Raw genomic sequence first — 16,330 nt, forward strand, 5'->3', positions numbered from 1 at the left:
TCTTGAATTTCTGGTACTCAACATCATCTGTCAGAGGTTGAGTAGGTGTCCTCCATGATTGTGTTGCAATGATTCCTTTCAGTTTGAGCACGTCTGTCAGTACTAGTATCTGTCAGAATCTGTTCAATAGGAAGAGCTGCAAGCTCACTTGACTTCACTATGAAATTGATGTAGGCCTCAGCCTTTTTGGGCATTGTACTAGGGGCACTCATGAGAAGTAGCCTGCTGGGTTTTGATCTCTGCCCAGTTTGTGCACAATAGTGTAATCATACTCCTGCACATGCAACCCCTACCTCTCGGTGCGAGGGGGCATCTTGGCCTTTGGATTTCCAAAAATGGTGAGCAGTGCCCGATAATCCATGAGAAGGGTGAAATGCTATCTGTACAGAAACACATGGAAGTGTTTACACTCCCATACCACAGCTAAGCTTTCTTTCTCAGGTTGAGAATAAGCACATTCAGTCTGAGATAGACTCCGTCTATCATAGAAAACATTGTGTCTCGGAGCATGGGCTGTCCATTGTGTTGAGCAAGGATCATGCCCAGCCTCACCCGGCTTGCATCCACCACTATCCATGTATTCAATTTCAGATCAATATAAGCAATTTCAGGTGCATTTTAAATTGCGTGTTTTATTTGCTTGAAACTCCAGTCACATTCAAATGACCATTCAAATGGAAAATCTTGCGTTGTTACTTCTCATAAAGGGGCACTCTTAGTGGCACAATTATGAATATACCTGAAGCAGAAACTGGCCATGCCTAAGAAGGATCGCAAAATGGTCACATCTTCTGGAGGGCAAGTAGATGACAATGCTTGGACTTTTGGGGTCTGGAGTCATTCCCTTTTCAGATAAAATATGCTCGAAAAATGTAAGTCTGTTTTTGTGAAACTCCTACTTCTCTGCATTTAGCAGGCAGATGGCATACTTGCCTAAGTGCTTTATCAAGTTCCTTTTGTGTATCTCCAATCACTAGTATATCATCACTGTAGTGGATGAATTATTCGATGAATGACATCTTGTAAGATTTCTGCAGCTGACGACACACCAAAACTGAGTCTTTAATATCTGAACAAACCAACATGAGTTGAAAAAGTAGTAATGTACCTACAGTTTTCTTCCAGTTCAAGTACATGGTAGCCTTTTTTCAAATCAAGGCGGGAGAAAACGTTGGCGCCATTCAGCTGTGTGATCTTGGCTGCAATGTGTGGACCTGGATGTCTTTCTCTTTCGATTGCTGGCCTGTCGCATTTCAACACAAATGTGCAATGTAACTCCACCGTCCTTTATTAGCATCACCACAATGAGTGAAACCCACAGCATCGGACCAGTAGAGTGCTCGATGATGTCATGCAGTGTTTCTAGTTATTTCTCAACCGCTTCCTGTAAGTTAAAAGCAATTTGACGGTGCCACTGTGCAAAAGGGCAAATGTCTTCATTAATGTGAAGCTGCACCTTCATTGTCTTACATTTCCTGAGTCCATGAAATAAAGCTACAATGCACAATTTCAGAACGGGCATTCAAGTTGTAGTTAATAGAGATCAGTCCCATATCAGCAGCAGTATCAAAACTTAATAATCATGCACTCAACAACGTAATTTGGAGAACATGAATTAACACTTGCACTTTTGTTTTCTTGTGCTGCATGTTCGTTACAAAGGATTTTTTTAAACACAAAGAGGGAGGATCCTCGACTTTGCAAGGGTGTAGAAGCTGCCCAGGTATACACCTCTGTTCTCAATGGTGTCAGAAGTGGTATCAGAGATAGTTTGGTCTATGTATCTGCCGGCAAGATGTTTATTGACGCACCACTGTTTATGATAAAAGCTGTAGGGCAACCATTCATCTTGAGCGTGATTTTAGGTCCTAAAATCATCCTCAAGATGAATGGTTGCCCTACAGCTTTCAGGACAATGTCCAAATGTACTTTGTTGCTTAACGTATCAATTCTTTTTAGATTTGTGTTTTTCTTAGCAAGTGGCTAATACTACATGCGCATGTCAGTCTGTGACTGACAACATAATCGCACATCCATCATCCTCACTGTCACTCAATGGAGACGTTAATGAACCTTTGGAAGATGAATTTGATCACAATTGACTTTGTTTCGTTTCCACTTGCCTTAGTCGTGTTCCGGTTTGACCTTGTGCGAGTGGCTAGAGTGCTTCTGGAACTTTCTGGCGTCCATCTTCTCATCTCTCGGTCACGCACTTAGTTTCTCTTTCTATTTGCAAACCATTATAAAGTGGTTTTCTTTCCCGCAGACTTTGCATATCTGTCCAATGGCGTTACATTTACCTTCATGTGGAAAGGAAAATCCACAGCAAAAACACTATATAGTTTTCTAGGGAGACATCACTCTGTGGGCCTCTGCCTTGTGTTTCTGCTTATTTTTGATGCTCAATGCTGATTAATTTTGGGTTGTTCCAGCTTCCATATTAGCAGCCTATCAATCAGCATGTTCCTCTGCTCTGGCAGCCATGAGCACTTTCTCCAAACTGAGCATTTCTCGCAGCATGCGTCGTCAGAATGAATTGGGGAGGCAACCATAAATAACACTAAGCCGCATGGCCTCTCCGTCATTGAATTCACTGAACTTGCAGTGCTTTATGAGCGTATCAAGTCTCTCAACAAACTCATCCATTCTCTCACCAGGTTGCTGTCTTCCTTGGTTGCAGATGTACCTTTCATAGTTGACATTTGGCATCGGATTGAGCTTCGCATCCAACGTCTTCTTGATTAGATCAGCTTGATTTGATCAGTTTGTGATATCTCCTTTATCTATTACTCTGTCACCTGATAGGTTATTTAAGTATATTATGGTCTTTTTGTCATCTGCTTCTTCTATAGCATCTATAAAGCCATCAAACTTTTTGATCCAAGCAGTACATCACACGCCAATATTCTGTTTTTTGGAGCTATTGAATGGAGGCAGTGGTTTCAGGAACACGGCTGCTCTCTGTATTTGATGCTTTTCACATCCTCCATACTGTTCCAGTGCGTGCTGTTCACACAGTGTTTGTCTTTTAGCAGCCCTTGGCCCTATGGGATCTCTGTACGCATCAGCCTGCACATTAGAATTCGGGTTGTCACGCCCGAATTGAGGTCGGGGGCACCATCTTCCTACTTCACTGCAAGTAATGATTTTGCCTTTTGCACGTGCTCTTCACTGCTCTTGACTTTATGTTTTATACCAGGCTGACACTACCTTTAGTGTTTCTCGGTGCCTGGTCGTCTTTGCCTTTAGTTCTTTCCTACACCTGGCTGTTGCTACCTTTAGCGCTTCTTCATACCTGGTTGTCACTGTCTTTACCGTTTTGTTTTATATCAGTGATGACTCTATGTTATGCAACAGTGTGTCTACTTTCAGCATTACCAGTAGATTTTTGGCAGGCTTACTGACTGGGCCCCTCCGTAGGCCTTCACCTTCTTCTTTCAGGGCTTCATAAAAGCTGGAGTTGCACTTTGACTCCACACACGCCAACTGTAGACCGCTTCTTGGGGGTGCAAGTGGCTCACACAACAGTCTTGTATCCTTGGGGGTCATGTAAGCCCGATCTTGTTGCCAGTTCCGAGTCCTGCCAAGGCCGGGAGCAGGTAACAGACAGAGCCACACACAGAGCTCGCATTTGCTTGTCTTTATTCTTCAGCATGCAACGGTTAACTGAACGCACTGCATCATAAACTTTATTAACCACACCTAGCCACTCTCAACAGTTTACGTAATACTTGTAAGGAGTCTCTAGAAGCATCATACATACAAACAGAGGACATGACAAGCAGCAAATCAGATGAAAAGACTTTTGTTTCTCAGACTTGTGACTGTAATTAAAATCTCCCAGAGCACAATCTACCCTCTTTCTCTGTTGCCAGGCTTTCATACGAGTGTGCTCTAGAATGACAGAGCTGCCAGTCTGAAATCAATGTGCCTGAAAATAGGCTGAGCTGGCTGCTCCCATGGCCAAGGATATATATGTAGGTTAAAAGTAAGGGTCAGGGAGTTAAGACTTTGATGAGGCAACGAGCATTAGCAAAGCCAATAGGTCTGCCCATGCAATGTGGTGTGAGGGTTATTTATTTATTGATTTCAAGAGCATGCAGCAGAAAGAAAAAAATTAGCAGCCTAACATGGCTGCCACATACCTACACTAAAAATGTTAAACTGGAAAAAAAAATCTGACTGTGCACCATGGTGGGCAAGTAAACTTATTTCAGGTATAGAAGCCATTTTTCATTGTAATGCACATAAGAAGAAAAGCGGATTCCTATTGGCACAAAGGTGCTTTTGGCTATTGGAAAGCATTTGTTCAACCGCTCTTGCACTGAAGTCCACCTCTTTTTAGAAAGACGAGCACACTGGGCAGGTGATCAGGAAAGATTTTGTCTTGCATAGAGCCATCGAGACAATGGCTGAGGGCTGGCCTATTGCCTCATGCTGCATGCTGTGGTGGACAGAAGAAAGGTATGAATGTCAGCTGATAATACCAATGCATGAAGAGGACGGGATCAAAACCCTCTATGTACATATATGCGTGCGTTTTCTCAAATTATATGACTGTCCCTGGAACTTAAAGTTGTGTCTCGGCCAAAAAGGATCACTATTGTCGTTGTCAAATAAATCACCTGGACCATTCAATGTACAGTTGACTAATTGCTTGCCGATTGACTTCCTCGTGCTTCTCTATATTTTATAAGTTTTTAAAATACACATTCTAAGTACTCCTTACCAATAGTGTTTCTCCCAACCTTTTATGATTTTTTTTAATGAAATCAAATAAAAGTATATTTGACAGCTGACTAGTAGTGACCTTCGTAAAAATACCAAAAATAAGAATCATCGAAACATCCACACTTACCACACGACTTGCCACACCACTTCCCTTACTTTATATATTACTGCACTACTTACCACAGTGCTATTTACACCCACATTCATTAGTTTTTTCAGTGCTAATCTCTGCATGGAAAATATTCTCAGATCATATTTTTGTGTCCCAAGAGCTGACATTTCAGAATAGGGATTTGATATTTTCACCTGCATGTTTGCATTTAATGCACAAAGGATTTAGTAGCCTGGGCTCCTACTGTGCATTTGCTGCTGCAGTATGAAGTAAAGATACTATACTATACTATACTATACTATACTATACTATACTATACTATACTATACTATACTATTCTATACTAAGTATTTGTAAAGCGCATGGCTACCCTCCGGGCCTTCCAGCGCTGAATGTCATGTCTGTTGCATAGTACCTGTGGAGTTAGCTGGTTTAGTCAAATAGGTGGGTCTTAAATCGTTTTCTCAAATTGGGCTCATTCTTGATCATTCCCAGCAAAAGAGGAAGAGTGTTCCAAAGTTTTGATGCCAAGTACAAAAAGAAGCGTTACCCCACTTCTATCAATCTTAATCTTGGGTACCATAAACACCTTCTGTTGGAGATGTAGGGGGTCAAGAGCTGCTGTAGCAATGGAGGGCTCTTGCCATGCAGTGCTCAGTGGGCCAGGAGAGAGATTTAAATGTAATTATTTTTGAAATTGGTAGCCAGTGAAGGGCTACAAGGGCAGGGGTGGCAGAATGATACAAGGGTATTTTTTGCACAATGCGGGCTGCAGCATTTTGCACCACTTGCAATTGCATGGTTACATATGCTGGGCAGCCCAAATATACTGAGTTCCCGTAATCAATCCGGGCCAGTACAGGGCCCAGGACTACAGTTCTGCAGGTGGCAGGGGCAGGTTAGAACTTTCCTCAGCAGCCTGAGTATGCCAAGGCAACTAGATGCCAGCTTTCTAACTTGATGCTCCGTTCTCAGAGGACTGTCAATCCAGAAACCTAGATTTTTTATTTCATGTTTGGCGGGGGGGGGGGGGAGGTCTCCCAGGTAGTCAGGCCAACATAGCTCTGCCCAGAGGGATGGATTGTTGCCGACCACAAGGACTTCAGTTTTATCCCCATTTAATTCTAGACTTCTCTTTGACCAGAGAGTAAAGTCTCTTAAGTGGGTGTTCAGTTTATTGGAGACTACTGTGGTGTCTGAGGTGAGAGAAATAATTATTTGGGTATCATCTACGTATGATAACATTGAAAATCCATGCCTTGCTATAGTATCTGCCATTGGTCGGATATACGTTTTGAATAGTGTAGGACTCAGAGACGAGCCCTGTGAGACAGCGTACTCCAAGGTCAAGGGGTCGAAACAGAATGTTTCCTCACACACTTCTGTTGCTTACGAATGAGGTCAGCCACCGGAGTGCGGTTCTCTTTATCAATGCTTCTTCTAATCTTTAATTAGTACTGGGTGGGAAACCGGGTCAAATGCAGCTATCAAATCTAGAAATATGACTGCAGTTGAGACACCTGAATCTAAGATTTTTTTTAAGTTCGCCAGTCACGGCCAACAGAGCAGTTCCCATGCTGTTTGCTGCTCTGAAACCAGTTTAAATAGGGTGAAGCATGCCCTGTTCCTCCAGGTATAAGGAGAGGTTGTTATTGACAAATTTCTCTACAATGTTGCTATCAACTGGGAGCAGAGATATAGGTCTATAATGTTCTGGCAAGGTTGGGTCCAGTGAGGCTTTGTTTAAGAGAGGTTTCAGCATGGCATGTTTCCATGCCAGGGTCACTGTGCCATTCTGGAGACAGTGGTTAAGCAGAGTGGCTAGGACTGAACAAATTACATTTTGACCTTTCAAGAGAATATTGGGTGGAGCTGGGTCCAGCAGGGATCCTGAGTTAGTAGATATAAGTGAACTTGCGATGTCTTCTGCTTTGATCTTTCGGAAAGTTCTAAAATTCTCCTTAGCCTCCCCTGGCTGGGGCGTTATATTGCCATTGATTTTGAAATCTAGGCCTTTCGTCAAGGTGGCACAGATTTGATGAACCTTTTCCAGTAAGGTCCTTGCTAGCATGTTACATCTAGCTTTAGAGGCTGTCGGTCAGCTTGTGTTTTGGATAGCACCAAAAATGAATTCATGACTTTGAAAAGTTATTTTATGGAGTTGGCAGCATTATCAATCTTTGTACTAAGGAAGGAGACTCTAGCCGTCTTTATATCATAATAATTTTTCTTTACGGTGTCCCTGTACTTTTGTTTAGTGATTGCATTGTAGTATTTTATCCACTATCTTTTGTTTCTTTAACATTCCTTCTAAAGGTCTGTAAGATATTTAGTGATCCAAGGATCATGCACCTGTGTGCGACTAGTTTTCTGTGAGCTTTAGGTATTTGTGAATATAGTAATTTTTCTATCCATTCTACAAATGTGGAGTACATTTCGGTTATATATCGATTGAGCTTAGGGACAGAACTGAGAAGAGTGCTTTCCCAGTTATCCTCATCTAATTTTGACCAACTTTGGCTTAAACTAGGTTGCTGGATCTTGCTAAAGATCATTGCTAACTAGTGAATAGGGTGTTCCTTCAATGTCATTAAACATAATAAGTGATCAGAGTAGGTTGGAGAAATTGTTTTTGTTACCATGGCCCCCAGACAACATGGATTAATGTCTCTATGGACAGAGACACCTACACACACCTTACCTATTCTTGCCGCAACCTCTCTTTGCGCTCCCACATCTGTTCCAGCAACAGCCCACAGTGCTTCTGCCACAGCTTCTTGCATGTGTTGGGTACGGCTTTGTTTCAGCATTGGCACGAGAGGGGCAATGCCATTTGATTCCATGATATTCTTCTGGGCATTTGGATTTCCTTCAACTAACCTAAAAAAAGACAACTGAATATCATGTCAGGTATCACTTACAAGATAAAGAAATGTAGGTTTGGCTTTGATGACACACTGCAGCAGTCATGGCAAATGTGATGGAGTTGTTTTCCATGAAACAGCCACCATTATTTGAAAGAGCTGATGCAGGTCATTGCCATGGACAGCAAAGTACTGCTGCCATACATTGAGACTGAAAACACATGCCAGAACTAGAAGGCAAAAAAATTCTATCTACCAGCATTGCAACATTGGAGAAAACTAAATTCCACAGCAGACCATTGTATGTCAGAGAGAGAAGTTCTCACTCCCTAATGTAAATGTATAGGCATTTATATAGCGCACTACTTACCCGGAGGGTCCCAAGGCGCTTCGACCGCTGCGAAACCTTTCCTGGCTTCCCTGAGAGATGGTCCCTTAATGGGTATCTCCAGGGTGAGACCAGGGATCCCCGGCGGTCTGGTGGGGCCGTTAGTGAAGATGAGGCAAGCTAATGCCCAGAGTTGCCGAGTGTGATCGCTGATCAGAGTGGGCACCGAGGCGAGAGAATTATCAAGTCCGCTGACCCTGGTCCAGAAACCTGCCGCGCCGGGAATCGAACCCTGGTCCCGGGCCGTCCTCTGCTCTCGGGTCTGCCGCCTCTAACCAGTGAGCCACACTACTTCACAATGGATGCTTGGTATTGGAAACCGTTGCCTCCGCCCTGTGCTGTGATAGGGTATTGCATATCTCATCCTTTGCCCCGTACTCCATATGCCTCTACCCTCCGATGGAGCGCCCCGCTCCCTGTATGGAACTAAAGAAACATCAAACAGGCAAGAGTAGAAAGCTCCCAAATGCACCTGTAATAATATTACTATATGCCAGCACCCATCTTTAAATAGAATATATTTATATCAGTGCAAAAAAAAGTTTGCACTTAATTTATTTGATTTTGTTTAAGATTTTTATACAGTACTCTATCACCCAATTACAAAAAGAGAGGAGTCCTTAAGAGAGAGATTGAAAAAGCCATGTTCTAAGTTAGTTTCCAAAAGAGATTTGGGCTTCATTACTTTAAGACTGGGAGGTAAAGAATTCCACTATTTGGCAGCCACAAACTAAAAAAGATTTCCCCCAATATGGGTCAGATGGATTGCTCCATCTGGATCCTTTCTGCACACCTCCCATTACGTGAAGCACTGTAACTGTGTGGCAATATAGTATGCCTCAAATTCAGGTACTGCTAGTCCCCCGTCTGTCACCTGGCATTGCTATGATGTGAGCACTACACATATGCGTTCTGGGCCCCATATAAACTCTGCGATCAAGGAGTTCAGTTCCCTGAGCATCCCTCTGGGGATCCATATAGGTAATACTGTAAAAAAACACAGTAGTCGCAGAAGCACCACAATTTTAAGCAGTGCTACAGAGAGGGAGAATTTTCCTGAACTCTATATTTGTTTTCAACGATTTAATGGTAATTCCCACATTCCCTTCCAGGAGGTCAGTCAACTCATGAAAGACTCAAGACACACAGAAATTGCAAACAACGGGGCTTCCACTGTGGTGAGTTGAGCCCCTCTGGGAAGTCTCGGTTTGCTTGTGTTGGGAAAAATTTAGATTTTTGCCAATTGACCTGTAAACCCGACAGGACCCCAAACTCCACCAACATGTCTCTGGCTCCCCTTCTCATGTTGTCCGTTTTATTCCTAATAAAGAGCAATAAGTCACCTGCATATAGGGCTATTCGGTGAGGATAGTCGCCCACTTGTACGCCCCAGTACCAATTATGTAATCTGGCTTGGAAGGCTAATGGCTCAAATGCTTGTGCAAATTCTGAATGACCGGCCGGTTTCTATTCCAACCGGCTGACACATAATCAGCTGGTCGGAGTTGATACCAACAGTGGGGCTCGGAAAGCCTCCAACCTGTTTTCCCACCTCCACTGTAATAGGCCCCAAAGTATAACACAAACATTCAAAGATAGCCTCTCATTTGTGTGCATAGTTTCATACAAGTGAGTGGCCATCTTTGACTGGTTTTCAAACAGGCTTTTTAATAATAAAGACTGGGAAAACATATTTAGAGGTGGCTGCTCACAGCAGTGCTCAAATGTGATGTGGTGCACTGCTAGAGAGGAGCCTGGTAGCAGTGTGTGGGGAGCTGCTGGACACTCCTAAAAGAGTAAAAAAACAAAAATAAAAACAAGCAAGCCAAATAAAAAAAGTTTCTAATCCAAAAAGGGTGTCCCTTTTAAAAGAAAGAACACATTGGACCCAGAACTGAAAGGGCTTATTTTTTGGGGTGGCTGTGCCCATGTGTATAGTACAAATATAGAATGTTTCTCCTGAATTGAAATCTTTCAATTAAGTAGAATGGCACTGTTAAAGTGAATTGACTTTCAATAAAAAAAATGACTAAGCCAACAGTTTTGACTTTTTAAGTGGACGTTTTCTCATGCTTCATTAAACCTGCAGAATAGGCAGGCACGTTATAGGCAGCAATAGATCATGTTTTTGAATGCAGAGAAAAGGAAGCAGCTGTGCAAGCTTCCCTTAAATACATAACAAGCAGTGTGTAGGCGGCATGTGTGTGTGTGTGTGTGTGGGTGTGTGTGTGCGTGTCTGTGTGAGGCTCATATCATGAGAGTGGAGGGGTGAAAGGTGGCTGTTTTTTTGTGCAAACATGATGATATTTTGGATTCATAAAGGCAGTGTGTTTGTGTATTGCGGTATGGTTGCACAAGTCAATGGTGTTTTTTTCTTGAAAGATTTATTCTGCAAGAAAAAAGAAAAAAGTTTAATTTACTATGAAGCACTGATTTGCATACAACAGAATCAGTGCCCTAAGCTTTCCCAAATATGCTACATCTTTGGGGTGCATTTACTTAAGTTTTGTGTGGGCGCTCTCGAGGCACAACACAATGGAAAATGGAATAGTTATTTAATATATACTGTAAAAGCTCCAAGCGCAATGCAAAATTTTAATCCGCTATGCTAGCACCTGAAAAGACCAAAGGAAATAAGCCCCTTTGTATTTTTAAAGAAACACTCAAAGAGAAATACGTTTTCTTTAACAGAAAATATCTTCATATGCTTCATCTTCAGAACCATACCTATTCCCACATTTCCTTTACCTGTTTAGTAGGTTAATTGCACAGATTTGCATGACTTTATGTTTGGATTTTTCCATCTGAATGAGAGGGAACACTCCATTTTCCTTAATGAATGCATCCTGGTTTTTTGGGTGTTTTGACAGAATGTTTGCCACAGCTTTGCTCAGCACTATCAGCAGTTTCCTGGACTCACTTTCATTGAAGAGGCTCACTAAGACCGAAAGGTACTCCTGCTTCCCTATAGCATCCTTACAATCTGCGTTCTGTTCAGCCATTACACCCAAGATATGTACCGCAGGTATAAGAATGCTTTCTCTGCTTTCCTTCTCTGAAATATTAAGATTATTTACATGCGCTATGATGTTCATCAGGGCTGGTATGGCATTAGCTGTGCACATGGCCTCCACACAATTTTTTTCTGATACAAGTTCATCAATTATATTTATTACACTGGAGAGCATCTTCCTTTGTTCCTCTTGAATCAGAGGTATCAGAACCTGAAATCCATTGCATTGAAGGATCTGTTCCTTAACATTTTCATATTTCAATATGTTCTGTAATATATTTAATGCATATTGTTTGACGTCTCCTAAATCTTTTGCCAGAACTTGAAGCAAGACAGGAACCAAACCTTCCTTTATTAGGCTTGGAGACCATGAGTTGGAGGTCCCCGGTGTTTTCACCGTTGCGGTGGCAATGATCGAGCCTGCACATAAAGCCTCTTTGCCGTTATTTGAATCAAGAAAAATAATTAGGTTTTTGAAGACGTTTAGTTGCGATCTTCTTAAACTGATAAAATAGTCAAGCAAATGCACGTGTCCATGCATTGCACACAGCTCAGTTACTCCTAACCTCTGACTGTTAACCGCTGCAGTGTCTGCACCGAGCAAGACCAGAAGCTCTACAGTCTGTTGAGCAGCACTCATGACAGCCAGCAGCAGTGGTGTGTTCCCAACCCCATCCTGTGTCTTCAGTTCAAGTTGCTCTGCTCCAGCGGTCTCAATGAACCGCTCCACAGAAGCAGCATAATTCCTGGATGCCGCATGGTGTATGGGAGCCCAGCCACAGTCATCAACCTCCACCATGCTGGAGAAGGCACTCCTTGCTCTCCACCTGTAAGACGTCACAAGAAACATTTATGAAAATATGGTAATCAAAATAATAAAGCAACTTTACACAATGTGTCAAAGTTTTTAGCAATAATATTAAATGTACGGGATCTGTGGCTTGATGCCTGAGGAAGATGGCGGTGCCCAAGTGACTCTCCGTGGAACGGCGTGATAGGAAGGCAACATGGTGGTGGCTTCCCTCATTGGGGGGTCCTCTTTTTGTCAGCACTGTGCTCGCTAAGCGGTGCAGTATGATTATTTAACTTTCTCATCATTGGGGAGAGGCGCACACACTACTTACCAGTGGCAATGCATATTTTCTCTTCACAAGCGCCTGCCATTTTACAAGAACGTCATGTTGCAGGTAAATAAGGTAGTGCCTTGAATATCTATCCTAAGTATTTTGGCTCAAAATGATATCCAGTTTTGCTTCCCTCATTTTTAACTCACTGCTCCTACTTCAAAGGTCACTTCGTATTGAAATATTAGCTTAATACCGAACTATGGGATTTCTTGGATGATTAACTATATTTTTGATAAATATTTGAGGACATATAACGGTATGTTACCTCCACCTGGACTTTTATTCATTCTATATATATATTTATCACTTCTCCTCAGACTTTGCATTGGTTTCATTATTCAACATTAGTGCATTCATATTTTCTCTGTTTTGAGAAGTGGAATATCCCATAGTACCTTAACGGATTGCCCTATCAAACTCTTACCCACTCTATACTGAGATTCATAGGCTGCAGTTTCTTCTACATAATGATATCATACTATTTTCCTGACAACCTTAACAAACAGACTCTTATTTTTTATTTATGGGTAGGCTGACACACTCAAAACAACACCTAAGTGCCCCCTCTCATAGATATATTGAGAACCCCAATGCAATCTCACAGATTGTAACAATAAAATATCCATGTACCCCTGTACATAGATGCACTACCTCATCCTCATCTTCCCCTACAGCTCCTTTGTCACTTGTTACTGGGAAGGTGTCAACTAAGACTCAAGAAAGACCAACCATCTCCTACAAAATCTATTCCTTCTGTGCCAATGGATCTTCTGTGCGGAGAGATTAGGGCCTTGCCTCCTTTCATGGAAGACAAAAATGAAAAACTACAAACTCTCAGTAACAGATGGTCTCATATGGATGAAAGAACCTCAGCAGCTGAATAACACATTACAACCTTTACCAAAACTACCCTCATGCAAATTATCTTCAAACACAGGTCTATATTTTACAGAAACAAGTCAAAGACCTTGAAAACCGAATCAGAAGAAACCATTTATGTATATATGATCTCCCTGACAGTACTGAGGGTACACACTTGATTGCATTTTTCAAACCCTTACTTCCTAAATGATTAAGTCTGCCAGAGTTGTCCTCTCTCAATATCCAACAAGCACATAGATTGTGTCAACAGCCCACATCTGATTCTACTTCCAACAAACATAGAGGAGTTATTCTTTACGTGTTTCAATAGACACATCTACTGAAAGTACTTTCCATAGCCAAACAGATGAAATGATTTCATGGTCAGGTCATAATATTTACTTTTCTTCAGACTAAGCCAAACATACTGTGAATAGATGCCGAGGCTTTTTGATTATGAGACCAATGTTTTTCTCTCTTGGTGCTTGTTTTGGATTATTTCATCCTTGCTTCTTCAAAATGACTTACCAGAATGAAACAAAAACATATGAAGATCCCATTCAATTGCAGGCTTTTCCTGAGACTTGTAGAGTTGAATACATGGAGATCTCAAGATCCCCAGATCCTAAATTATTCCTATAATGCTATTCATTTATCCAAGCATTGGTTTTGTCAGCTATATTATATAAACTATATTATATATACTAAATAAACTCTTGGAGTTTGTCAAGGTCTTTTTTAAATAAACTGCCACTTTGCAACAATGTTGGTCCATGGTATGCTGCTTTTTGGATAGAGGTGTCCGCACTGGAACTGATTATATATATATATATATATATACAAACACATACACACAGCTGTTGTCCCTTTGATATGTTATTATTGTAAAATAGATTGTAGATAGTTTTGTTATTAACTTTTTCACTCCTACTAACTTGTTCTTCTGCATGTGTTGTCTTCTCATCTGTACCTGGGCCTATTCCTTGTTTCATATTCTACAATCCTCCTTGTGCCTTAGTTTCCCCTGGAGTTTGGATGGGCCATCCTTTTCATGTGGTCTCCCTCCCCCATCTCTTTTCAAATAGTTTTAGGTATGTTTCTCTTTTCTAATGTATTATCTCTTTCTGTTAGAAGGGAGGGGAGACAGGCAAAGGCAAACTACAACACCCAGCCTGCACAGCGGTAGGAAACAGGAAGCGGTCACCGCCCGCAACCACAGCGCCAGGAGGCACTTAAACTCCACACAGTTTCGGTGGAGCGGGGGCAATCTGTGAACACGCCGGACTTGCCTGTTGGGTCCCACACTTCTCGCCAGCACCTGCCCAGCCTGCAGCCGCTCTCCCTCCCGCCGCCGCATCTCCAGCCTACAGCGGCCGCCGAGTGGAGGGGAGACAGGCAAAGGCAAACTACAACACCCAGCCTGCACAGCGGCAGGAAACAGGAAGCGGTCACCGCCGCAACCACAGCGCCAGGAGGCACTTAAACTCCACACAGTTTCGGTGGAGCGGGGGCAATCTGTGAACACGTCGGACTTGCCTGTTGGGTCCCGCACTTCTCGCCAGCACCTGCCCAGCCTGCAGCCGCTCTCCCTCCCGCCGCTGCATCTCCAGCCTACAGCGGCCGCCGAGTGGTGGGGAGACAGGCAAAGGCAAACTACAACACCCAGCCTGCACAGCGGCAGGAAACAGGAAGCAGTCACCGCCCGCAACCACAGCGCCAGGAGGCACTTAAACTCCACACAGTTTCGGTGGAGCGGGGGCAATCTGTGAACACGCCGGACTTGCCTGTTGGGTCCCGCACTTCTCGCCAGCACCTGCCCAGTATGCAGCCGCTCTCCCTCCCGCCGCCGCATCTCCAACCTACAGCGGCCGCCGAGTGGAGGGGAGACAGGCAAAGGCAAACTACAACACCCAGCCTGCACAGCGGCAGGAAACAGGAAGCGGTCACTGCCCGCAACCACAGCGCCAGGAGGCACTTAAACTCCACACAGTTTCCGCGTCGCTGGACCGCGCGCGGACCAGCGCCGGGCTAAGCCCGGGCAAAGGGCGGGCCCTCTGTGGCCCTCAGAGGTCGCAGGAGGCTGGGCTGGGCCATAGCCCTAACTTCCACTACAAGAGGTGAGCGGGGTATAATCCAACATGGGGAAGCGAAACAACACGCCTACAGTGCCTGCTCCCACGTCTTCCCCCAACCCACCTCCCTCCTTTGAATGTTTACTCAAAAATGCACTAACACTGGTCCAGGAGGAAATAGCTAACACAGAAAGGAGGATGTCATTGGGTTATAACAACACTGTTTTACACTCACCCCAAGCAAACCCTCCTAACAACCTACCGCTATCTCCTGTAATTACCATTATGAAACCCTCCACTACATTAATATCATCGGAACGGCAGCCTGGGGATAGCAGCCCGGTCATAACCATTGACTCACAGCCTGACTCTGCTGTACAGCTCATAACTTCATCCCCGCCCACGAACAATAAAGTTGGTGAGGGCAAAAGGAAAAGGGGCCCCTTGAAATCGATTGTTAATAAAAGGAAGCAACCCGTCCGCAATAAGAACCAGCCAACTCCGCAGAGTATGTGGACTAGAGGGAAACAACAACAAACTGGGGATCAAACCGACACATTGATACACAGCAAACTGATGTACTAGCCCTGTCCATAACCATTTCCAGTGATGATCACAATTCCCTGGGCACACAGACTGAGTTTTTGACTGACAGTACTATTCAACCCAAGCCCAATGGGAATCTTATCGAGACAATCGTAGATACTGTTTTTAAACAATTGGAATGTCAAATGATAAAGCAATTTAATATTGTTTTTAAAAGTTTATATAAATTAGAAAATTTAGTTAAAAAGGAAGAGGTTAAAAGGAAAGGGGTGATTAGCCTTGACCAGCTTAGGGGTGACCGCCTTTTGAAGGACCTGGAGTCTGTTAGTAAGGTTATTTTGTGCAGTGCGCCTAGCATCAGCAGTAGCAGCACGAGGGACGTTCCTAAACCTGCTAGCAGTACCCCAATAGCCAATAACACACCCAGGCTCACTAACACAGGGCAGACTAAACCTGTCACTAAAGCCAAGCCAACCCCTCTTGTAGTCGCAGGCTCTTCTAACCCTACTATTACTCCCAACAGTACAAGACAGGAGGGCCATAACACAACCATCCCTTCTGTAAATCATTTGGTACAAAACAGTAATAACGCCAGGAACGCCCAACCAATAGCTAG

The 16,330-nt window shown here is 43.3% G+C and overlaps 1 protein-coding gene across 1 annotated transcript in view; it reads right to left on the minus strand.

The window, feature by feature from the left end:
* LOC147673844 (uncharacterized) overlaps window positions 1-16,330 on the minus strand; it is a 413,651-nt gene that overhangs the window by 271,101 nt on the left and 126,220 nt on the right. Inside the window, exons 2-3 of the mRNA XM_086947727.1 lie at window positions 10,844-11,935; window positions 7,545-7,723 (exon numbers count right to left, since the gene is read on the minus strand). Coding sequence (XP_086803853.1) covers window positions 7,545-7,723; window positions 10,844-11,907 — 1,243 coding nt within the window. The 5' untranslated portion in view covers window positions 11,908-11,935. The remainder of the gene's footprint in view (window positions 1-7,544; window positions 7,724-10,843; window positions 11,936-16,330) is intronic.

Source organism: Lissotriton vulgaris, chromosome 12, assembly GCF_964263255.1.
Source record: "Lissotriton vulgaris chromosome 12, aLisVul1.2, whole genome shotgun sequence".
In the NCBI taxonomy this organism is placed as follows: Eukaryota; Metazoa; Chordata; class Amphibia; order Caudata; family Salamandridae; genus Lissotriton; species Lissotriton vulgaris.